The sequence below is a fragment of the Ipomoea triloba genome, chromosome 3 (genome assembly GCF_003576645.1).
Source record: "Ipomoea triloba cultivar NCNSP0323 chromosome 3, ASM357664v1".
Classification (NCBI taxonomy): domain Eukaryota; kingdom Viridiplantae; phylum Streptophyta; class Magnoliopsida; order Solanales; family Convolvulaceae; genus Ipomoea; species Ipomoea triloba.
This window is the reverse complement of record NC_044918.1, coordinates 18,735,900-18,761,934: the sequence shown is the minus strand read 5'-3', so window position 1 is coordinate 18,761,934 and position 26,035 is coordinate 18,735,900. Positions and strand designations below refer to the sequence as shown.

Sequence of the window (26,035 nt, the reverse complement as noted above, 5' to 3'; positions counted from 1 at the left end):
ATTATTTTCAACTCTTACTTAGTTGTAGTAATTTTTATAATTTTAATATTTTATTTTGAATTAAGATATCATTTCCTATAGTTTTCCTAGGGTTTTGATAATGTTATTAATTTTTATTTAATTTTGTGTTAAACTTGCGTTACTCGACGGTACGCATATTGCAAGATTCACAAGCCTTGTTTTAATTATATTCGCATCTTATTACCTTGTTTTAATTATAGGTTTGATCCATGACTTTGTCAATTAGGTGCATGTTACAATTCTTTGTCTAAATAATAAATTAATGAAATTACTAATGCCGGTCACTTCTCGAACACACCATACAAATTCATGTTGATGCCGCAGTCAGGGCCGTTCGAATAAAAATTCGGGCCCTGTTCAATATCTTAAATTGGACACTTTTGTTCAAGTGATTTTTATATTTAATAGTTTTTCTAAAAGTTGTGCCAAAAATTCAAAATATAAATATTGTATAAAAAAATACATCTAAATTTCATTTAAAAAGTGACATGCGTAGTATACATTTAGATGCAAAATCATCCACTAAACTTTTGATATCAACTCCTCCCAAAATCTCATTTTCAATAGAGAGATTAAAGCTAATCTATTGAGTCTCTCTTGCAACATACTTGATCGTAAGTAAGATTTCAACAATTTCAACTTTAAAAAACTCCTTTCTGCAAAGGCAACCGTATTTGGGATAGTCAATAATATTCGATATGCAATAATATTCTTTGGTTTAACTGCAGTAGTAAGCATAAGTATCAATTCGTTTTGAATCCTATGACCAAGATAATGATGATGAATATCATGATTTCTAGCACGTAAAACATGTTCTTGAATGATTGGATCAAACTCAGCCAACATTTCAATTAGACCCGAAAAATTTCCATTGTTATTCTCATACAATTTCTCACTTGTTCCATGAAATGCCAAGTTATATTTAGAAAGATACTTCGCAGCTGCAATAATCCTAAATAGTACTTTCCTCCAATATTCTTTTTCTTCCAAAAGTACAGTTGTTCTTGAGCCGATTTATCAATTGTCTCATGTTTTTGTAATCTAAGACGCAACTCCATCCAAGTTGTCATATTAGTCATATGATCTTCACTCGTTTCATGCTCTTTAAGTCTAACACCAAGATGTGTCCAGTACCTAAAACCTTCATTGACCAAAACACCTTTTCTATACTTTTTTAAAAATCTTGCAACAGAAACAAAACACCTTGTCAAGTTCTTTTGAATATGCAAGCCAATCTCGATCACATTTCTCTCCACTTGGCAAATGTTTTGTGTAAAATGCTGACAAAAATCTTCTAGAGAATTTATCTTTAGGACCTTTATTTATTGATAAATCTCTTTTAGGATCATCTTTCATAAGAATATCTATTAATTTAGAATCAAGGGTATCCCAATTTCTTGGATCATATATGTCAAATAAAAGCGAATCATTTGGTTTATCATTGTGACCAGCATCATCTAAACAACTATCAACATTCTTATTATTTTCAATGTCACAATGATACCTATCATCGTTGTGCACACTATCATTTAAATTTTTTCCAATCTCACAATCATCTGATCTTCGAAATGAAGATTAGCATCTAACAATTTTTCCTGGGTATTATCTTTTTGCACATCTATTTGAGTTTCTTTTATAATGAATTTTTCAAGAGTTCCCTTTTAAGATTAAGTTAGTTGCTCAATTATTATTTTATTCTTACGCTTCTCAAACCCAAATGAATATTTTCTAGAAGACATAATTATAAAATCCTAAGAAAAAAAAAGAATTTATTTAGAAACTCCATGAATAAATAATTAATTAAGAAACAAATTATTGAATATTATATCATGATCTTAGGCTTAAGTTTAGGAATTTATTTCTGAACCTTTCTATAGTTAGTATTTGATGGTTTTATGGAACCCGAGTCCATAATAAATCAAGTATAAATGTAAGAAATGGGGGTAGAAAATAATATTAATATTAATATTGCTTGGATACTAGGTCCAAAAGAGTACACAAAGCCCCAAGATAATCGCAAATAATATCGTGGACCGTGGTCCACAATGCATTGTGGACCGCGCATCAAAACGACATCGTTTTGATTAATGAAAACAGATGGATGAATTCGCGCCACTCACTTTCAGTTCATATACACTGCAGTTACATTTCAACACAACTTCAGTTACATTTCAACACAACTGCAGTTACATTTTGATATAACTACAGTTCATTCGATAATATAAAAACACAAATGTGAAACTGTTATTCAGTATCAGTTCATATGCACTGCAGTTACATTTCAACACAACTACAGTTACATTTCGATATAACTACAGTTTCATTCGATAATATAAAACACAAATGTGAAATGTTATTCAGTATTAGTTCATATACACTGCAGTTACATTTCAAAACAACTACAGTTACATTTCGATATAACTATAGTTTCATTCGATAATATCAAAACAAATGTAAGACAGTATCTTTTGAGATGAACTGTAGTGTCAATTACGGGCTCCGTCTCCCACTTACTGAAATGACGTCGTTTTGACACCACGGTCCACAATGCATTGTGGACCGTGGTCCACGATATAAAAACTGCAAGATAACAACCTAAGAAATAAATACAATAAATAATAAAGTCCAAATAATGAGCAAGGACTAGTAATGGACTTGCTAAGAATCAAACCCATCGTTACCGTACCTATATGACTATATCATCTTTTTTAAAAAATATTTAAAAATATATTCACCCCTCCCCCTCTTCACGTTTATCCTCTTCTAAATCGGGATCATCATAACTAAGTCAACTAATTTAGACTCCACACATGGCTTATGAATAGTAAATTGACAATGGATATAATAATGAATAACTTAATCTCATGGCAAAGCAATTAGAAGCATAAATTAAATAGTCATTGATCATGAGTACTCATTGGAGTTATTAATTCCATATATAATTGAAATAAAGTCATGTTCCCTTATTATATGATTTATATCGATCACAAAATTAAATTAATACAATTAAGCACCATATTAGTTTGTCAAAACACTCATACTAACATATTCAAGAATTAAAAATAATACTAATCAAGTGCCTAACAATTATATATCTCTCTTTTTAATGTATATATAGTACCGCACAGATATATGTCACCCAATATCATAAAAAATCTATTAGTATATTTTGAGAACATTATTACACATGGAATCGAAACTATTCCAAGACTACACGTTGGTGTAGTCTGTGCATGGACTGACGAAACATAATTTTCCAAAGACACTCAATAATAAAAGCCCAAAACAACACAACCTAACCAACCCATGCACCCTTTGTACACTAAACTGAGCTGGCCATGCAAACATATATATATATATATGTTTATTAACTTACAAACCTGCCTAGCACTTCTCCTCACCTTTCAGATTTCCCATACTCTCCATTTGTATTCCCCCCTTCTTGTTCGTCTTCCGCTTAAACCAAACCGCGGAGACCACGTAGAGAGCAAAGTTGACCACGCCAAGGATAGCCAGAAGTCCGTAGAAGCAATCGAGGCGTCCGTAGTTTATGTTGTCGGCTAGCCAACCTTGGTTCCCGTGTCCTGTCACCTTCTTGACAATTGATACGAGGAAGCTACTGACGAAGAAGCCGAGCGAGAGGGTGGTTAAGAAGAGGCCGGTGCTCATTGTTTTCATCCCCTTTGGTGATTGGGTGATGAAGAAATCGAGCTGGCCCGTGTAGATGAAGGCCTCGCCTGAACCGATTAGGAAGAATTGTGGGATGAGGTTGAAAACACTCATGTGTAACGTTGAAACGTTGCGCCCCTCGGATTTTGCTACGCTTAGCCTTTTGTGTTCTGTTATTGCTGCTATTCCCATTCCCATGGTGGAGAGCGCTAGGCCTATGGCCATTCTTTGTAGGTTGGTGAAACCTGCTACGTCAATGACGATGAATGTTAGGTTATACACAATTTCGAGAAAAAAAATGTGATTTTTTATTGGAAGATAAGGAGCAGTATTATTGTTATGTTAGTTCAAAGTCTTATATGCAGCTCAACTCTCAGTAACATACTAATTGAGTTGCCTATAGGACTTCGAACATACCAAATAGTGTTTGTCACTGTTTAGACTTTTATCAATCCTGGAGTACTGCTCATTATCTTGTGACAAAAAAGTAGAATCGTCTATTCAGGTGCCCTGACTGGAGTACTGGTCCTTATTTTCGAATACTTTTTGTTGATTATTTTAGTTTTTACCTGGGGTTCCTTTCCATTTCTTCCAGATAGGCATGACAACACGATCATAAACAGCCAAGGTAATGAGAATGGCAGCCACAAAGAAGACGGTGAGGGAACCTGCAGGAATTTGGAAATTTCCTACTGATCTTTCCATGGTGGAAGCTTGGATCACTGAATAGGTCATCATCTGAGCATAGGTTGTCCAGAACAAGATGGTGGTGGCCCATATTGGAAGTAGCCTCACCATCATTTTCACTTCCTCCACTCTTGTCACTGTGCTTAGCTTCCAAGGATTAGGAACAGTGCCACCATTATTATCCTCCTCAAAGTCCCCTTCTGCCACTATAGCTGCCTTGTCCAAAGCCCTGTACATATATAGTAAAGTACACCTTACATTTTAAATAAACACCACATAATAAACCTATGACTATTCACCAGGAGTTTCAACCCAGAAAACAGCCTCAAGCCAAGAAAACCAATAGGCCGCTCTAGCTGAAAGTCGAACTTGTAACCTTCTAGTTACCAAATCGACAGCGGGTTGCCATAATATATTCATTTAAGATTTAAATAAACACCACATAAACCTATGACTATTCACCCGGCCATGGATTTTAACCCAGAAACCAGCTTCAAACCAAGAAAATCAATAGACTGCTCTAGCTGAAAGTCGAACTTGTAACCTTTTGATTATCAACTCGACAGCGGATTGCCATAATATATTCATTTAAGATTTAAATAAACACCACATAAACCTATGACTATTCACTAGGGGTTTCAACCCAAAAACAGCGTCAAACTAAAAAAACCAATACACTGCTTAGCTGAAAGTCAAACTTGTAACCTTCTGGTTATCAAATTGACAGGTATTGCCCTAATATATTCATTTAAGAAATGAAAGATAAACTAAAAGGTACTTACAGAAACTGGTCAGTGTGATGGATTCTTGAAAAAGCTGGAGGGGTGTTGTCAAAAAGCTGGGTAACATCATAAGGAAGGGCCATCTTCCTTTTCCTAATGGCACACTGGATAACTTGGAGAATGTGGACAATGGGACTTCCTAAGCTTTTCTTGTACCTATACCTCTTAATCCCGGAGAGGAGCAAAACCATGGCTACAACCATGGAAATTGAACAGATCCCATAGCCCAAGCTTCTCCCAACTTCGTCTTGGATGTACACAAGCACCGTGACAGCAGCCAAAGTCCCCATGCTAACAAAGAAGAAGAATCTGTGGAAGAAATAGTTCATCTGAACCTTTTCCTTGTCGTCTTTCTCGTCGAATTGGTCCGTCCCGAACCCTGAAACGCTTGATTTTAGACCGCCGGTGCCTAAGGCTATGAGATATAATGCTAAGTATAGAATTCCCATCTGAAATCCGTTTGCTGGCTCGCAGTTTTGGTGAGCCTCGCATGGTGGTGGCCTCAGTTGTGGTAGTTTGGTAGCTATTGCTAAGATCCCCGTGCCCTGAAAGAGTTAGCAAATTCATTTGAATTTGGGGGATAGCATATGAATTATAAGCAAAAAGAGGTTAAGCGTTGGAGTCTTAGTGGGGGCAATGTTAACTCGTTGGGTGAGACATAATTTTTTAATTAAGATCAACAATGCAAGGCAATCCTAATTCATGGGGAATTGTAATATTATATCATTAATTAGAATATTCTATATTCAGCTCCATTAAAAAATTAAAAGTCAAGTTTTTACATAGTATAATATAAGATATATGAAAGGACTAAAACAAAAAGTAGTTCAAAGGTATTATGAGTATTATATTCCTCAAAACAATCAAACACCACTAAGGACTTCTAGTTAAATTTCTACTGTATAATCGTAGTGACTTAGCAAACACTGTAACATCTTCCGTGAAGAAGATGATAACATGTGCTAGTGCTAGTGCCTGTTCGGTCAAAAGTTTGTCGCTATATTCCAACAAGTTGTAAGCTAGGAAAATTATGATTTTTTTTTTAAGTGTTTTTTGGAGTACATGAGAAGCCGTTTGCCTCTTTTTATAATTTTTTTTTTATTTTTCTTTAAAAAATTGGGTATAGACATAAGTGTTTTAAAATGACCCAAAAATAAGAAAAAAATAATAATTTGACCAACTAATAGTAAACCAATCGAATATATAAAAAAGTGATAAAAAAGTGACATATGAGATACATAAATTGTTGGTATTTATTACGTGATACGAAAATTATAACATTTCCATTTTTAGATTTGGTTGAGGATGATAAACTTGGTAAAACTGTAGAAGTAGGAGGGGTGACAAGAAACATACTACTGCCTGTATAGTGGAAAAGATTGCAATGGTTTTGAATCTGCCAAGGAAAGAATCTGCAAGGAAGCCTCCAAGCAAACAAAGAAGAAAAGATGTTCCCATGAAATCTGTAACAACGTTAGCTGAAGTCGAACTAGGCTGATGCATGGTTCCACCCAAGTATGTTACAAGATTCACTCCTATTCCCATGGTAGAAAGCCTCTCAACTATTTCAATTCCTATAAAAATAAATTTTAAAGCAGATATATCACCCATCAACTTCAAAATTTAAATTCGTTTTATATCAACAGAAAAATAAACAGTTTATGTTTTCAAAAAAAAAACAGAAAAATAAATAATTGAAAAAAAAAAAGTTTATGTAACTAACGGTTTACATAGTTACAACACCTCATGAAATGACCATTATACAATCAACTTTATGTAAATTTATGTGGACAATTTTGTATGCTTTAATTTTTTTCTAATGAAATGATGGAGGACGGCTTTGTGTCACTAATATATGATCCCACTTAAAGGTAGGATAAGTAGATTCCCCATTCCAAAAACAATGGAAAAGGAGGATTGATTAGATCAGAGCAATATTACAGTACTACTATTATATATTCTAAGGTGCAAGTTCACACTCATAAATCTTATGCCCACTATCATCTTAATAAATGGTGAAGGCTTTGAATTTATACCAGAGGCACATGTAGTTATGCACCATAATATATATATATATATGTATATATGGGAGGGCTTAGGTGAGAACACTTTTCATTGTAAAAAGTGTGAACACATTTACACACTCCAAATCAAAGGTTGGGATCTTATCATTACTAAATTTTCAAGTTTGCAACAATTATAAAATGAACCCGGCTGATTTCAATAATTATAAAATTGATCTCTTATTTTTTTTTTACTAAAATCTTCAGCCATTGATGAACATTAATAGACGGTTGAGATTAGTCCTCGCTTTTTTTTTTTACAAGCGGGATTATATATATATATATATATATATATATATATATATATATATTGTAGTGATCTTTATTATTTGTTGTAAATTGGCAAACTGTTCTCCCAAAATAGCAGCAGTGGCATCACTACCCATTTTAGTTGTATACATGCACCAAAGTATCATTCTCTATTACTAAAGTTTTTTTTTTCTTTTTTAAACTTTAGTAAATGATTATGGGTATTTAGGAATCACGTCATGTTATATAAATAATCTAAAACATAACTATTATTATTATTTATTTGTTAGAAATAAGAATCTTATGTAACGTGTAATTTCTTTAAAACCTTGCTACTCCCGTAATACCAATCGCGTCACTATCTTTTCTTTCTCTTTTTTTTTTTTTTTTGGGGGCATAGTACATGCCAAAGAATTATTCCATATTAGCAAAGGCTTTTTGGCACTTTAGCAAATGATTCTAGGTATCTAGCAATCACATTGAAAATAACATAAGACCAAACTATTATCTTGGAATCTTTCATAGTGATGAATAATTCTTCCGAAATTTACTATTTTTTTACAAAATATTCGAATTAAACTTGAAATCTTACTCAACAAGAATACAGTTAGATTCATTTGAGCAGTAAAGTTGGTGGTCTGCATTTGTCAGGTTTAATTACTAACATAAATGATTCCAAACAGAAAATGATGCAAACGTCGTACTATACACACGTGAAATAAAGCATATTTGGTTGTTGAGGTATAATGATAATTTAAAGTTAAGCGGAGAAATCATGCAGCATGATTTGTCAAAATTTAAAGGGATGTATATGTACCATTAATTTATTTTCCTCTAAATTGATTAGTGCAGACCAAAGACCAGCAAAGGCTGCAAAGCCCTTATGAATAACGTGTTCCAATAATGAATCACTGACACCATGGTTCATTAGTTTGTACTATGCATGCTGAAGAAAAATATTTGTGGACCTTCATTATATTTGTCACCTTATACAGAGCTGTTTTGCATGAACCCAACTATTCTTATCCACCCCCAAACACACACCTATGGTGTCCCTGCGACATGCCCCCCACCACACACCCAACCATCAATTTTGGCATCATAGCCTGCACATGTCTTGTACACCTTTATTCACTTAATATTAATTTCCAAATTAAGTCAGACTAACTCTAAGCCACCAGAACCTCTGCTCATGAATTTATATCTTTTTTAATATACTAGTAAAGAGAAAACAAGAATTGGACCGTAACGATTATGAGTTTTGGCTCGTGAGATAATTTAATTTGCAGGAGAAAAAACAAACCTAGTGCAAGAGCAGCCGGCACCCAGCCACCAGTTTTAGATTTATCAGCCGGTAATCCCCGGTAGTCCACCGCATCTGCAACTACACAGCTCATCCTGCTCTCCTGTCACAACAAAACACAAAACACAAAATAAAGACAACCTTAAATTAAAACTATATATACTTTGAAACAATTCAAGAAGATATATATAAACTGTCAACATAATCTCCGCAGATCAGATACATATGAATTGAATGATATATATGGGTGGGTATATATGGAAAATAATGGACAAACCCTTTGTTGTGTCTAACGTAGGAAGTGAAAGAGATGCAAAGAGTGGGGGAGGAGAGTGGAGAGTACCAAAGAACTGCGGGGAATGAAGCTTTGGTGATATATGTTATTAAATACTCTAAAACCTGAGTTAGATATGATGCCTGAAAAGCTCGCCTTTTTATAGGCAAAGGTTTCGGGCTTTGAATTGATACTCCACTAATACAGTGGCTGCAACATAGTACAGCTAGATAGCTTCATTAGGTTCCCAATACAAACAGATATTCACTTCTTTCGCCTTGGCGGAAATATTTTTTAATGCCAAACTAAAGCTGAGGTTGATTTGTCATTTTGGGTGTGTTTGGAAACCCAAAATTATTTTCCAAATTTTCAATTCTTGACAATGGAAAAAATATCAAAGTTAATTTTTTGAAAAATTACTTCTTCTAGTTTTTTGAAAAATTCAATGGAAACCAGATCGAAGCGGAGAAACTAGTTTTTTTTTTTTTTTTAATGAAACTATTGTTCATTTTTAAATTTTTTTATATAAATAATATTTTTTATGAAATCAATATTTTTTTTTTGAAAACATGAAATCAATATTTAATTATACAATTTTACTAATTTTCTGAAAAATGAACCAAACACACCAAGACAGTTTTCTGAAATGCAACTAAATATTGAAAATGAATTTTCAGAAGTCATTCTCCTGGTTTCCAAACACTTTGATCCAAACGGAATTTGATTTTTTTTTAAATGGAGATCAGAGAGTGAATTTAAGGAGATAAAGATCAAATTCCTCCCTCAGTGTACGTCCTATTCGCGAATAATAATGCTTCAATTCATTCAAATTCTTTATAATAATTCAATTTCTAAGTTATTAGGAGTTTATTAAAAAGAAAAAGTTAATTATAAAAATTTTAAGGAATTATTTAAAAAATAATAAGTGGAGTTAGTTTGACTTGAATATTATGTTTCATCTCAATTAAAAGTCTATGTAAACAGCATACATATATTATTGATATTATATGCTCAATAACTATTTGTATATGTTTTTTTTAATTACATATAAAATAGAATTAATATCCAATTTAAGTGTGGACTATAGTTTTTCTTGATTTAGTTCTCCGTAACTTTATCCATAGACTAATAAAAATAAAAATGAATTGGAACTAAATCGATCGCACTTTCACATGGTTGTGGTTTTATTATTAAACAATGAAAGTAATTTAAACATATTTAGAGGAAAGCTAACTTGTCTGATAATTTCGAGAATTGGTGACAACTCATGGGAGCCACCTACTTCTTGGTTTGCATATGTTTCATGTTTCCCTAGAAGGTCTTGTGACATGTCGGTGAAGGTTGATGCCAGAGGAATGGCCTAATTGAGATTAATGTGAGGTTTATGTTTTTCCTTTTTTGGTTTAACGAGAGAAATCTGTCATTACTATCTCAGAAGGTGTATTGAGTGATCTCGCCATGTGACTCTAACTAACAAAGGATCACAATGAGATAGATCAGTTTAAATTGCCCATATAGTTCACATGTTCAAACCAAGAATATTAATAGACTATTGTTAGGGATCGAACTTGGACCCTTGTGATAGCTCATGTTTTACCATTCTTTCAAGTCAAATTCACCAACTACTAAACCGTGACTATATACATGATGCAGATCCGAAGAAAATGTAAATTCAGGTGTAAATGTGTGCACACAAAACTACGATGTGAATTCTATATATTTAAAAGTTCACCCAATAATATGGAAAATTATAACAAATTATTATTCAAAGATATTTACACTTTATAGGTTTGCATAATACATTTTTATAATTTCGCATGTTTCCTAAGTTCACTTTTACCTATCTTAAGATTCACTTCATAGTTTTCACTTCATAGTTTTGCATTATGTATTTTTGTGTTTCCAAGTTGACCCATAAGCCCGTCCTCACTGCCTAATGACTGATGTGGCACGTATATATATTGTTAGAAAAATTTGTTTAAAATAACATTTAAATTAGTCATTAAATTTTGCGTTATAATTTTCAGTGAAATTCACTCTCAATTTAGGTTAAGTCAAATTAAAGTGAATTCGAGTTTTTTTAAGTGAGATGTTTAATTTGATATATTATATACTCAAAAATAGATAATATGTGAATGAAAAATTAATTCTCAAAGTGTACTCATCCTACATTGTATAAAAGAGATGTGAATTTGCAACAGTATATATAGAATTCTATCTTCAAAATTTTTCCAATTGGAGATTACATTGGTGGGTGGAAATTGGAAGGTCTTACTCTAGTAATAGTTTCGAGAGTTACTTCCATTTTTTGTCCTAGATTTATAGGTGACAATCCACTTTTAGTCCTTTTTTATTAAAACATCCACTTTTGGTCCTAGTATTATTCTAGCATGACCAATTTTGGTCCTTTATCAACAAATCAGTTTAAATATCGTTAAATACAATGACATTTTGCTCTTCAATTATGAATGTTTTCAAAAAAAAATAAACATAAAAAATATAACGGTTCAACATACTTTGTATAAAAGAGATTGAAATGTCTTTGTATTTAATGATATTTCAACGATTTTGTTGTTGGAGGACCAAAATTGGTCATGCCACAATAATACTAGGACCAAAAGTGAATGTTCTAATAAAAAAGGACTAAAAGTGGATTGTCACCTATAAATCTAGGATCAAAAATAGAATTAACTCTAGTTTCGAGAACATAACGGGTTGCGCAAAACTCAGATTGTATATATGACCAGGTTCACATGAGAATAACTTTCAGGTGAGAAGTTTGGCTATCTAGGATGATCAAAAGGATGAAAATTAAAAAAATAAAAAATAAAACCACGAACAAGCACAATGGCATTTCTGTATTATGATTGTGCATTTAGAAATGTTTGACAGTGAGTTTAGAAATTTGTGGATGCATTTGGAAATGTTTTGAGTGAACAAAAAGACACTACCTTATTCTCATCACCTTCTTTTTCCATGTCATCATAATATTCATCACCTGGTTCTTTAGTGTTTGACTACAAAAAAAAATTCATAATGGACCTCCTAATCGCAGCTCTAGCAGAGACTCGCTTCATTTGAGTCACATTTCGAAAAGAGTTTTCAAATGTACTTTAAGTTATACACGAATGCACTTTTGAGAGTTTATAAATGTATTATCATAATTATAAAAAGGTCATTGCATTTTTCCATATTGGCTTAACCACAAGTTTGACAGCCAAAACAATCGTTATTGTCCTCCTAACCATGATCAAGATTGATGGAATATAATCCATTGTATTCTCAACGCTTAGCGTCCACTTAACAATGATAGATCAAGATTGAGAGAATATCATTCACTGTAATCACCTGATCTATTAATGTTTATAATCCATGGACGATACTATGGGTATGCCCTGGACATGTGAACCTCAATAGAGGACATGCCCCATTGAGCGATTAGTGTCCTCTGCTAGTGCTTTAGCGACCCCACAACATTGCTAAAAAGCTAACACCTTTTGTTTTGCTCCAATCGCAATTTTCGAGTGCAAAACAGAAAGTCTTCAAAATTGATAGCTCGAAAATGGATCACAACTATGAACCAACGTTGGACCCCATGCTCAAGTGGAGATTCTCTAATCTTCCAAAATTTTATCCTTACTTTCTTTTATAGATGGTGTATGTTAATTTCAGAATTGATCCATCCATTATTGGTAATTTTTATCCCTGAATTTTAATTGGACCATAATGCTTTATTGACTATTGATGTTTACTAATTTTCATCTCTAACTTTTAATTTTGATCATAAGTGTTCATTGACTATTGATTTTGTTTCAAATTTGACCCTCCCGTTAAATATCAATTTAGTAAACATTAAATTTAAGGGGGCGTTTGGTTCAGGGAATGTTAGATTGCTAGGAATGTTAGATTACACTACTACAGAAAACACCTTTAACGTCGGTTTTTTAGCACTTGTAACGTCGGTTAAAAATCGACGTTGATCTGGCCGACGTTGTATATAAATGATATGGCGTCGGTTGTAAAAACCGACGCCGTATGTATTTTTTATTTTTTAAAATAAATAAACGACGTCGGTTTTTTGAAAAAACCGACGTCGTTTATTTAAAAAAAAAAAAGAAGAAGAAACGACGTCGGTTTTTTAACAAAACCGACGTCGTTTCTTTTTTAAAAAAATATGAAACGACGTCGGTTTTTTTAAAAAATCGACGTCGTTTATTTTTTTTAAAAAAAAAAATAAAAAGTATGAAACGACGTCGGTGTTTTTAAAAAACCGACGTCGTTTCTTTAAAAAAAAAATAAAAAATAATAAACGACGTCGGTTAATATGAAATAACCGACGTCGTTTATTATTATTTTTTAAATATTAAAAATATTTTACGATTCTGCCTAAAACCTGTACAGTATATTTCCAATTCACACATAAGTTTCAGAACCTGTGTAACAAATTAACATTTATAATTCACTATTGATCAAACTAATAAAGTTCTCAATTAATCAAAGCTAATAAACATCACAACTTATCAAACTAATAAAGTATACTACAATAACTAATAAAACATTGAATATTCAACATAAATCTCACAATTCAATAACACTAATAAACAACAAGTATTTAACATAAATCTCACCGGATGCAATATATAAAGCCAAAGTATAAATGGAGATAGATCACGGTGTGGCTAATCACCGGATGCAATATATAAAGTCAAAACATAAATAAACATAGACCACGGTGTGGCAAATCACCGGATGCAATATATAAAGCCAAAACATAAATGAACATAGACCACGGTGTGGCTAATCACCGGATGCAATATATAAAGTCAAAACATAAATAAACATAGACCACGGTGTGGCTAATCACCGGATGCAATATATAAAGTCAAAACATAAATAAACATAGACCACGGTGTGGCAAATCACCGGATGCAATATATAAAGCCAAAACATAAATGAACATAGACCACGGTGTGGCTAATCACCGGATGCAATATATAAAGTCAAAACATAAATAAACATAGACCACGGTGTGGCAAATCACCGGATGCAATATATAAAGCCAAAACATAAATGAACATAGACCACGGTGTGGCTAATCACCGGATGCAATATATAAAGCCAAAGCATAAATAAAAATAGGAAAAAATCTTACCTCACCACAGAGTTATCCACGTCCGTAAACAAATCTCGAATCTAACTAATTACCTACAAGTATTATTTGTAAATTAGTATAGTAAATTGATATTATTTTATAAAATTACTATTCTAAACAATCTCAAAATAATTTACAATTTATTAAAATACTAAAATACAATAAACATTATTAATTTAAACAACATTAACAATAATTCCTAAATATCAAAGTATATTAACATTCATTTCATAAATTTCGAAATTATTAATTTATAAGCCCTAAAATACATTATAATTTCTAAAATTCCAAATATATTATAAATAATTCCTAAAGTACACAAAAATTTCTTAAAATTCATAATTATTAATTTTTAAGCCCTAAAATACATTATAATTCTTAAAATTCGAAATATATTATAAATAATTTCTAAAGTACACAACAATTTCTTAAAATTCAAAATTATTAATTTATAAAGCCTAAAATACACAATAATTTCATAAAATTCAAAATTATTAATTTATAAGCCCTAAAATACAATATAATTTCTAAAATTCGAAATATACTATAAATAATTCCTAAAATAGACAATAATTTCTTAAAATTTGAAATTATTAATTTATAAGCCCTAATATGCATTATAATTCCTAAAATAGACAATAATTTCTTAAAATTCGAAATTATTAATTTATAAGCCCTAATATGCATTATAATTCCTAAAATAGACAATAATTTCTTAAAATCCGAAATTATTAATTTATAAGCCCTAATATGCATTATTATTCCTAAAATAGACAATAATTTCTTAAAAATCGAAATTATTAATTTATAAGCCCTAATATGCATTATTATTCCTAAAATATATAACAATTTCTTTTCTCAAAAAAAAAATATATAACAATTTCTAAAATTCATAATGTATCAAAAAATAATTTGAAATTCGAAATATAAAAAAATAAAAAAAAATAAAAAAAGAAACTTATCGCCGGGGAGTCACGGGCAGGGGCGGTGGCTGGCAGCGGCAGCTGGGTGATGGCTGGGCGGGGAGGCGGTGGCCGTGCGGGGCGGCGTTGGCGAAGGGCGGTCGCTTGCGCAATGGCGAGGCTCGGTGGAGGTGCGGTGGGCGGTGCAGCTGCGGCAATGGAGGAGCGGCGGTGGAGGTGCGTCGGCCGGTGGCTGTGCGAGGATGGAAGTCCGGCCGGTGGCTGCGGTCCTTAGTCGAAGAAGAAGAACGAAAAGTGATAGAAAGAAAAACGCAGATCTAAAAATCTGCTGTGCGAACGGTACTTTATAAAAGATCTACGGCGTCGGTTGTAGCTACAACCGACGCCTTTTGTTTAAAAAAAAAAAAACAAATAAAATATGTACGACGTCGGTTTGAAACAAACCGTTTCAAACCGACGTCGTATAGTTATCGTAATTTTTTAAAAATTATTTAATGTCGGTTGTTTAGTAAAACCGACGTCGTAAATATTTGACGTCGGTTTTTTAAAAAACCGACGTTATTTAGGCGACGTTAAATGTGTTTTCTGTAGTAGTGTTACTAAATGTTAGATTCATGTGTTTAGTTAAAATTGATTTATGTGATATAATCATGTTTGGTTTAGGAGTTATGTTTTTTTTTCCTTTAATACCCTTAACATATTTTCGTGTATTTCAATAAATTTTAAAATTAAATAAAATAAATAAGACAAAGGTAGCATATATTAAGTACATGATTTAAAAATATATAATTATGAGTTTGAACTCGAAAAAAAATTACTTCATAAGCTAACATAACGTAATAAGAAATAAAATAAAATATATAATTATAAATATAATTAAATATGATACGTATAATAAAGTAACATAAAATATATATTTCATACGTACTAATTAGAATTAAAAGGGCAAAAATAGAAATTATGCAAGGGAATGTTACAAAACTTAAGAGATGTAAGCGAATCACATCCTCTGATCTTCAAATTCAATGTGGATGGAATGTTACATTCCTTAAGGAATGTTATATTTGCTTGGATAAACAAGATAACTTAAACCAAACATGGGAATGTGACATTCCAAATCTCACATTCCCTTGGTTATGTTATATAACTTGAACCAAATTAAAGGGTAAGGGATTATATTATTTATGGTACAATTGAAAGTCGGGAATAAAAATTAATAAATATCAATAGTCAATAATGGTCATTTTGCACTAGATACATCAACTATGTATGCTTTTGGTCAATATATTAATACTAAATGTGCAAACTTGAAAAGTTATGAGAAATGAAGATTTTAGTGTTCAAGTTTACACAATGAAGTTAGTGATAATTACGAAAATTTCACTGTATTTTTTTTAAATTTGATCTGGTTCATTCGATTTTTTCACATGTAAGGTTGAGATTGGTTCTTAGTTTGCTCCTAAGGACTTGTTCTCATATGATCCTATATGTATGTGTGTGTGTGTGTGTGTATATATATATATAAGGGTTCAGGTGCGGGTATAACTTCCCGTGCGGTTGTGCGGTTGATGCATCTTAAGCATTAAAATGGCGCACTTTAAGTACACAAATCATGCACCTTAAGCACACAAACAAAGCACCTTAAGAACACAAACCTCGCACTGAAAGTTTTAAAATGGCGCACCTTAAGTACACAAACCGCGTACCTTAAGCACACAAACAAAGCACTTAAGAACACAAACCATTCACCTAAAGTTTTAAAATGGTGCACCTTAAAAAAAACACACCTAAAGCTTTAGTTGATGCACCTTAAGTATATAGTACCACGCACCTTAAGAAGGAAAACCTCGCACTTAAACAACTACACAACCGCAATATATATATATATATATATATATATGATGTTTCTTCGTTTCCAATTTCCATACTTCATAGATATATATATCCACTCTTATGCATGGGACCAAATTAAACTATCTCATTTAGAATTACGCTTAATGAAGATCAAAGGATCAATCATCTCACTTTATGTTTATTGCCTCAAATATGCAAACTCAACAAAAATTTCATCTACAGAAACTACAATTCAACCTTATTAATTGATAATATAAGATGTGGCATAGGTTTTTAGAACAATATATGCCACTCATATTAGAGTTTTGTATCAAATTTATGTTGAAATGTCATTTTCCGATCATCTATAAGATGTAAAATAAAAAATAAAAATCACCAAATAATTGATCTTATACTTCATCTGTCTCAATTTATTACGACTCAAGTCCAAGACTTGTTAACTGAACTAATATAGACATATAAAATGGAACGAATAGAGTACCATTTAATGTAATTTTATTTGATTAACTCATCATCAATTAATTTACAAGTAAAATTTATAATACGGAGTAATATTTATCATAAGTTACTTTGTTTAACCTAAAAAAAATCATTATAAAGTAATTATGGAGTAGAAATTTTTACATCGTGATTCGTGAGCAAGGGAGGTCAGTCAGTAAAATCATCCAACATGAATTTATCAATTATTGTCGGCAGGCTACATGGTAGCTCAGTTAGTCACAAAAATAATTGAAATTTGTCACAAGAGACCAAAGATCGAGTCTCACCAATAATAGTGTGAGAGCAATCTTTCAAAATAAAAAGTGCATAAAAATCTAGCATATGTTAATCAATAGAGTCACCGTCAATTATCTTTTCACAATCCTATCGGACCGAGATGTGGGACGCTGAATTGGGCGATTCTACCCTTTGTCACAAAGAATTTATCAACTATTAGCATACCCTATTAATTACAGCATTTGATAGTCAGTATATGTCAACATTAGCAAGTATATATATGTAGTCGGCCATTGAGTTATAATTTAACAAATTGATTGTATACAGGAAAAAAGAAAAAAAAATTATGAAGGCAATGCGTCACTCATTTCTGGCCGACTTATTATTACCTACCGATAGGCAATAACTTCTCTTAGCTTTATGGTGATGTCTTTTTCAATAAGGTAGAACGTTGTCCTCGCCTAGGATGTAGTTCTTTCATTAGACATAAAATTAAATATTACGGAGTATATTATAATAGCATATCAATAATAAAGCATATATATGTGGAAAGAATGATTTCAATATTTTCTACTTTAAAAAAGAAAATAGATGACTAATTTTGAAAGAAACAGTCTCTTTTTCAAATTTCTTCCTCTATCATTTGATATAATTAGGTAAGCGACACATAAAAGTTTATGTGCGTCTAGGTCATTTTGAAAGAAACAATCTTTCTTTATTCTTAAATTACTTAATATGACCAAAACACTACATCCCTTCTAATTTTTGTAGAAAGCACCAAAATACGATATATTGAAAAATTTTCACACACACATATATGTTTGTGTGTGTGTCGTCCGTGTATGTTGTATTCTTATAGATTTTAGTATAATTTACTCTATCAATTAGATTAAGAGGGTATTTGGTTCATGAGTTTTGAACCCTACTATATATTAGATTCAAATTCAGTCATCTTATTTGTTTCACTATTTTTTTTAATCTTGGATTTGGATTCAAATCATAAAAGAATGAAAAGCGTCATTCCTTATGAAATTCTACTTTTGTTTCTTTAAATGGAAAATGATAAAGGAAAAAGAAAATTCGCTCATGTTTCAAATCTCTCGCTCCCATGCAAACACTATGTGCGCGCACGCACATATATATTCAGAATCATATGAGAACACTTCCTTAGTTCCGATCCTTAGCTGAAAATGTGCAAACATGCATGAGTGCACAAAATCTACTACATGAGTGTACACAATCTTTTCCTTGGGCATGTCTGGATTGCGCTGCAGACCTTGTAATAGATTTTGTGCACTCATACCGTTCACACATTCTCAACTAAGAAAGTATTCTCATTTAAACACAATCATATATATATATATATATATATATATATATATATATATAATGTTGTTCATATTTCGGATTGCAATAGGTGCTAGATAGGGTGCACACGTGTGCATCCGGGATTTGCACCACGATTGCATTTGAGTCTCTCTCTATCTAATTCTGATATCCATTAATTATCAAATAAAAATCTACTTTTACTAAATCTCATTTTGATTATTAAGTATTTTTTTTATACTACTAACTCGATTACATTGTAGTATATGTTCATCTATACTTTCTTGAAGTGTTGAAGAAATAAAGAATCAATACCGTCTCCATTAAGATTCGATTTCATGACCTCCCATTTGAGAGACTCATGTCACAATTTTAGTTTCAATTCGGATTCTGATACTCCAACGAAACGCTTCGAGAGCATTGATTATTATCTTGTCAAAAAGGTGTAAAGGCAATAAGAGTTTATTTGTCACGTTGGTATTATTTAAATTGGGATACGAATGTTAATGGACTGGCACATATCTTCCATATTCATTCTAGAAGTATACCTCACTTTTTAATCCATTGCCATGTTCTCTTGAAATGTGAAGATCAAATTGACACCTGGACTTACTATGGTGTATGGAAGTAACTATCAAAGCAAAGTCTGATCTTTTTATTTGAATTTATTTTACACTGGAGAAAAAACGTTTAAAATCATAAACGTTTCGCAATTATTATTAAGAGCATATAGTTGAATGTGAATGTGCTACGCAATTATTTATATAGAATTTTTAGCACTTTTAGTCCCACGACTATAGTGACTTTTGCAGGATTGGTCAAAGACTTTCAAACTTTACAATTTTGGTCTACGACTATTATTTTTGTTGCAAAACTAGTCTTTCCGGTAGCTTTTCAGTCCAATACTTGCCGGAAAATAAAATCCAGCGAATTTTCCGGCAATTTTTCGTAGGAAAAAAAAAACCACCAGAATTTCCGTCAATTTCTCGCCGGAAAAAAATTCCTCTTTTAAGTAGGATTAAAATGGACATTTCTAAAAAAACTAATTAAAGTTAAAACTAATTCGTTTCTAAAAACATATGTAGTCAATTTAATTATTTTGATTTTAGTAAACTAATTAAAGTTAAAACTAATTCATTTCTAAAAACATATGTAGCTAATTTAATCTTAATAAAATTAAGTACAAATTCAAAATTATTTTTACTTTTTATTTTAAAATTCAATTTACGAGACTTACCAATAGTTTTATGTGATTTTGTATAGAAATTTGTATACAAAATGTATACAATAAAATTAAATTTAAAAACCTTGGAATTACTGCATATTATTTAAGAAATCCTGTAGCAAATTAAACCAAAATTTTTGCAGACAAAGTAAAAATAATTTAAATTTAAAATAAAAAGTAAAAATAATTTTGAATTGGTACTTAATTTTACTAAGATTAAATTCGCTACATATGTTTTTAGAACTGAATTAGTTTTAACTTTAATTAGTTTACTAAAATGAAAATAATTAAATTGGCTACATATGTTTATAGAAACGAATTAGTTTTAACTTTAATTAGATTTTTAGAAATGTCCATTTTAATCCTACTTGAAAGATGAATTTTTTTCCGGGGAGAAATTGACGGAAAATCTGGTGATTTTTTTTTCCGGCGAAAAATTGCCAGAAAATTCGCCGGATTTTATTTTCCAACAGGTATTGGACTGAAAAGCTGCCGGAAGGACCATTTTTGCAACAAAAATAATAGTTGTGGACCAAAATTGTAAAGTTTGAAAGTCGTTGACCAATCCTGCAAAAGTCACTATAGTCGTGGGACTAAAAGTGCTAAAAATTCAATTTATATATTTAGAAAGCATGTTAAAAGTACTATTAAACACAAAAATATCAAATTTAAAAATTATTAAAAAATACTAATGAAAATAAACCAAAAAAAAAAGTTGATTTGACCAATGAATAAGTATTATATATAAAATGGGGCATTGAGAGTAGTACTTTTAGTGTAGTTTCTAAATGTATAAATTTTATATACTAATACTAAACTTAACATTATGAAAAATTGAATTAAAAATAACTTCAGTCAAGTCTCGTTAACTGAGCTGACACATCGGAAGGAGTAATAACATAAACCTAATAATACATAAAGTATGAGTAGTCTAACCTCATAGCAGTGGAAGAAATAAATTACCTTTGTGATAGTTGGTATCATCTTGTTTGTGTTGCTTTTGAAATGGTAACATTGTTAGAGGAGGGTTAGACGTTTTGTTCTACACCTTAACTCAGAACTTTAGATAGTGTGTTTTGCGTTAACTGAGCAATGAGAGTACGCATCAAGAAAAGTATATATATAATATAATAAAATAAGTATCAATAAAAAAAATTATTTAAATATTTGTAGAAGAGGGTTAAACGGTTAATAATATATTATAAAAATGAATATACATATAGAAAAAGTTTATTTGATTCTTGATTACTTCTCATCATTTACAGATCGGTTGTATGTTAGAATCACCTGGCCTCTATATCATTAAGTGGGAAGCTATAGTGAATAATGCTCCTTTATTTGAGCCACCAAAATCGAAGATTAACAATTTTATTTTATCATGAATGCGCTCTGACTCATCATATCATGCTTATTGACTCTCAATTTAAAACAAAAACAGAACATGTATTATGTTTGTGATGCATATCCATCACCAAAAGTTGTGAAATATTCGTTGTTATTATTATTATATTATATATATATCATTATTACAACACTAATAAACTTTGAAATTAACATTTATTAGACATATTTATGAGTGTTTGAGCTGTTGGATTTGACTTTTTCAGACATGATTGAGAGTATCGGTTCCTTGTATTTGACATTTGAAGCCGCTGATGCATTGCCATAATAATTAATTAAACATTGAATGTGCAACTGGATTTTTTTGACATTAGAATAGTAGTATCAATTCCCTGCACGGAAGCATGATGATGCATGGCCAGAATTTGTTTTCCGACACTTACCCTCCTACTTTACTCATAACTTATGTACCGGTGGACATGCATAAGCTCAATTGGAATATAATGATGATCAAATTTTATTTTGAATCTCATAATCTGATCAGATTAGGTAACTTGCAATTTACCTCCTCCAACACCCTTGGATAGCAATTCTAGAGACTTAGATTTAATCTAGCGTAAACTGAAAATTTTAATGTATCAAAACCGAAAAAAAGTTCTAGTTTGATTTTCTTGGGCAATGTCATTTTCTTATTAGACTAGGTTTAATTTACTTACGTCTAGGAGTTTATCCTTGTTTTATCTAAGTACGTGTTGATTTTGGGTGAACTTCTCTTCGATACTCTCCTTAGCGTTGTATATATTGATTATTAGATTAATAAATTGATGGTTTTTTTGAAAAAAAAAAATATTCAAAAAATTTAAGTGATATTTGTAAGATCTAATATCTAAACTAAATAATAATTTAATTTTGATATGTGATCAGTTTAAGTAAAATCGCATTGAATTTATTTCGGATTAGTTTGGTATGCAAATTTTACTGATGCGCCGAAATGACGTAGTTTTGATTAATGAAAACAGACGGATTAAACGACACCTGTTCCGCGTAACTGCAGTCCCCTCTCAACACAACTGCAGTATCAGTTCAACACAACTGTACTGCAGCTCCAGACATATGAAATGACCTCCGTTTCGTGCATCTGCAGTTTCCTTTCAACACAACTGCAGTATCAGTTCAACACAACTGCAATATCAGTTCAACACAACTGCAGTATCAGTCATGACCATGGTCCACGGTATAACGACTGAGTTTGGTATACCTTTTTTAAGTATTCATATTATTTGAGTATGTAGTAATATTTTTGTATGGCATCAAACTGAAAATAACATTAAACACTAACAAATTATATCAGATATTTTTAAAAATTAATATAATATATATTATTATTATGAAATATATTTAATATATAATTTATAATTATACTTTTTTAATTTTGAGGTAGTTTGGATTTGGGTACGATATGGATTAGTTTTATCACTTCATATATTAACTAAATTTAGCCAAGTAGCTTGTAGCTCAATGACACATTTGTGACTACTTCAAATAGGAGTTCAAACCCTAGTGGGTGCAATAACTCTTTATAATTCAATATTTTGAGCAAGTATATATGAACATATATACTACATTGTAACATATAATAATTATTGTGGTATTGTTTGACCATAAGAGTATTAGCTAGTTATAGAAAAGTATATGATAAATTACTTCTATTTATTATTATTAATGTTATAATTATTAAGAAATACTTTGTAATTAATAATAATTCAATATTAAAAATCTAAATTCAAATGAAAATAGAATAAACATAAGTTGTTAATAATAGTTCAACATAACGTTTAACACAATTATATATATATATATATATATATATATATATATATTCGAGCTTTATGCGGGTTCTAATGATATTCAAAGTATAAATTTAAATAAAAATTGAATAAATATGATCGGACACTAGGGTGTAAACAAATCAAATACTAAAAATTCGATTCGTGCGAATTCGAATATGTATTTCGATTCGAATTGTTTTCGAATATGTATTTCGATTCGAATTGTTTTCGAATACGAATACGAATTTGAGTGTATTCGATTCGAATATTATTCGAATATTCAAAAAAAAATTAAAAAAAAAATATATATATATATATATATATATATATTATTTATTTATTTATTTATATATTTATATCAAAGTTGTCAAACCCTAATCCCTAACTATACGCCTCCTGAGTCCTGAGTCCTGACCTCCGCGCCTCAAATCCTCAATCTTCGGACATTCTCATCCTTCGCCGGCGACGAGCTAGGGGCACAGCAGATCCAACGACGGCGACAAGCTTCAGCAGCGGCGGCGGTTTGACAGTCTCCTCCCATATCTTTGTCAGTTCTTCCCCTTCTCTGTTCTCCCATCCCTTCGCTTCTGTCTCTGAGTGAAGACCATCTGCCGGGCGACTACTTAGCGACGACGACTGGGGGAACAACAGATCTGAAGACGACGACTGGGAGGGAACAACAGATCTGGCGACGACGGTGAGCTTCAAAAGGTAAACTATTTTCTTTCGGACCTTGTATTATTTTTTGAAATCAATGCTTTTAGTTTCTTACTTTTTTCTTTTATCTTCTTTGAACTCTTTATATATTAGTTTCTTGTTGTTGATATTTTGTATGATGTTATTGCAAAGTTGCCTTTCTTGATTTGTTTCTAACTGAGCTTATTGTTGCAGAGAATTCCAATCCTGAATGTAACTTATGTGTTGCTGTGCATTTTTTCCCCTTCAATTTACTCAGGCTGTGAATTTCATTGAATATGATTCTTCGAAGCAAGCTATTATGGTGTTTAAAGCGAGTTGCAAGTTGAAATTGGAAGACTATAAACAAGCAGTGAATCAAGCTATTATGGACTTATGGAGTTGAAAGACTTAGATTGTCTGTATTAATATATTCGATACCGATTTTAATGGTGTAGTACTTGCAATTGTTTGCAATTATAGGTTTACAGTATGAGATATATTGTAATAATTAGGTATATATTAATAGAAATTTTTATGCTGTTTAAATTTAAATTTTTATACATTTTAACATAATTTATCAGAGAAATTGAAAAAAAAAAAATTTAACCATTTCGAATTCGAATATTCGAGTTGAATCGAATATATTCGAATAATGTGATCGAATCGAATACGAATAACATTTTCGATTGGAATAGTAATCGAATACAAATACGAATAAGATTAAATATAGTCGAATTCGAATCGAATAGCTAGATATTTGACTCGATTCGATTCGTTTACACCCCTATCGGACACAACATTTAAAATAACAATACAATATGTTGATATCAATAACGACTCAGAGTGTTTTTCAGTAACGGATCCAGCAAACTAAACTTTAATTGATAAGTCAATTTCCAAACACCCTCTACTCCCTTTAAATCAATAACTTATCAGGTGCATCAATCAAAAATTCAATATTCGATTCATATTTTAGATTTTATCATTTTAATTTAGATAATCTCAATAATACACACCCCTACTGTCTACTCAATTGATCATTGCCTCATTGGTTTCTAGAGGGCATCATGTTTCTTTTATATTCTTTCTTTCTTTTCTCTCTTGTTCAAAAACACGTAATGAAATTAATTAAATACTTCATAAAAATATCTTATCCTCAACATGCATTTTCCTTTATTCCACTAGAGGTCAAAAAGATTCCACAAAGTTTCAGCACACTAACAAGCATGTCAAATTTAGTACCGTACACTAACAAGCATGTCAAATAAAATATTAAAAATACTTTTCAACGTACAACGTCTCAAAAAAATAAAATTTAGAAAGATGTAACCTTTCAAGGTCTTTTCTGACATATTGATGGATACCGCGCAAATGAACCGAAAGTCGTCGGCCATGGCGGGATTCCTAAAAACCTCAGCCGATCGAGGAGGATTCAACGACTCGCTTTTGCATGTTACGTTGTGGGCACCTAATTAAGTGCGACGGAACAAGTATTTCCGTGCAATTATAGCTGCTGATGATTCCATCTTAGTTAGGCTTGATTAGATTTGGGACACCTAGAGTCGAGTTTGTTGGTTTGTTGGTTTGATAGCTACAAAGTTTCAAGCTTGATTTATGAAATTCTCAATTTGGACCAGTCAGTTATATGCCTATATCAATGGTTTGATTGGTCCACAGGTTCTCACTTGGACCATGTGAAAAGGTAAATTACTTGTACTATTAAGTGAAAATGATTACATTTTTAAGTAATTTTACTTGCACACTTGTACCAGTTACTTACACTTTTAATACATGTTACTTGCACCAAAGTTTGAGTTAGTTACAAAAATATCACCGTTTTTTTTTTTTAAATTATATATGGTCTGTAAGATTTGGATAGATGAACAGGTGCAATTTCTTCTCAATGCTCTCCTGGGCATTTGTTCTCACTTAAGCGTGTATA

General features: G+C 31.4%; 1 protein-coding gene and 1 long non-coding RNA gene across 3 annotated transcripts; one reads left to right on the top strand and one right to left on the bottom strand.

The window, feature by feature from the left end:
• Positions 1 to 3,154: 3,154 nt before the first annotated feature.
• Positions 3,155 to 9,263, bottom strand: LOC116013628 (protein NRT1/ PTR FAMILY 6.2-like). 2 transcript variants are annotated; one of them, XM_031253490.1, is made up of 6 exons: positions 9,118 to 9,263; positions 8,775 to 8,877; positions 6,516 to 6,733; positions 5,160 to 5,704; positions 4,260 to 4,606; positions 3,155 to 3,935 (listed from the first exon to the last, which is right to left on the bottom strand). In XM_031253490.1, exons 2-6 carry the CDS (start codon positions 8,866 to 8,868, stop codon positions 3,406 to 3,408), a joined length of 1,734 nt encoding a protein of 577 aa, XP_031109350.1. In that variant the 5' UTR covers positions 8,869 to 8,877; positions 9,118 to 9,263; the 3' UTR covers positions 3,155 to 3,405. The 2 variants fall into 2 exon arrangements, with proteins under 2 accessions (XP_031109350.1, XP_031109349.1); XM_031253489.1 differs by having other exon boundaries at positions 9,052 to 9,237.
• A 14,524-nt stretch (positions 9,264 to 23,787) lies between these two features.
• Positions 23,788 to 24,645, top strand: LOC116013948. Its single transcript, XR_004097311.1, has 2 exons — positions 23,788 to 24,126; positions 24,307 to 24,645. It is a non-coding gene; the product is annotated as an uncharacterized LOC116013948 (long non-coding RNA).
• Positions 24,646 to 26,035: the final 1,390 nt, after the last annotated feature.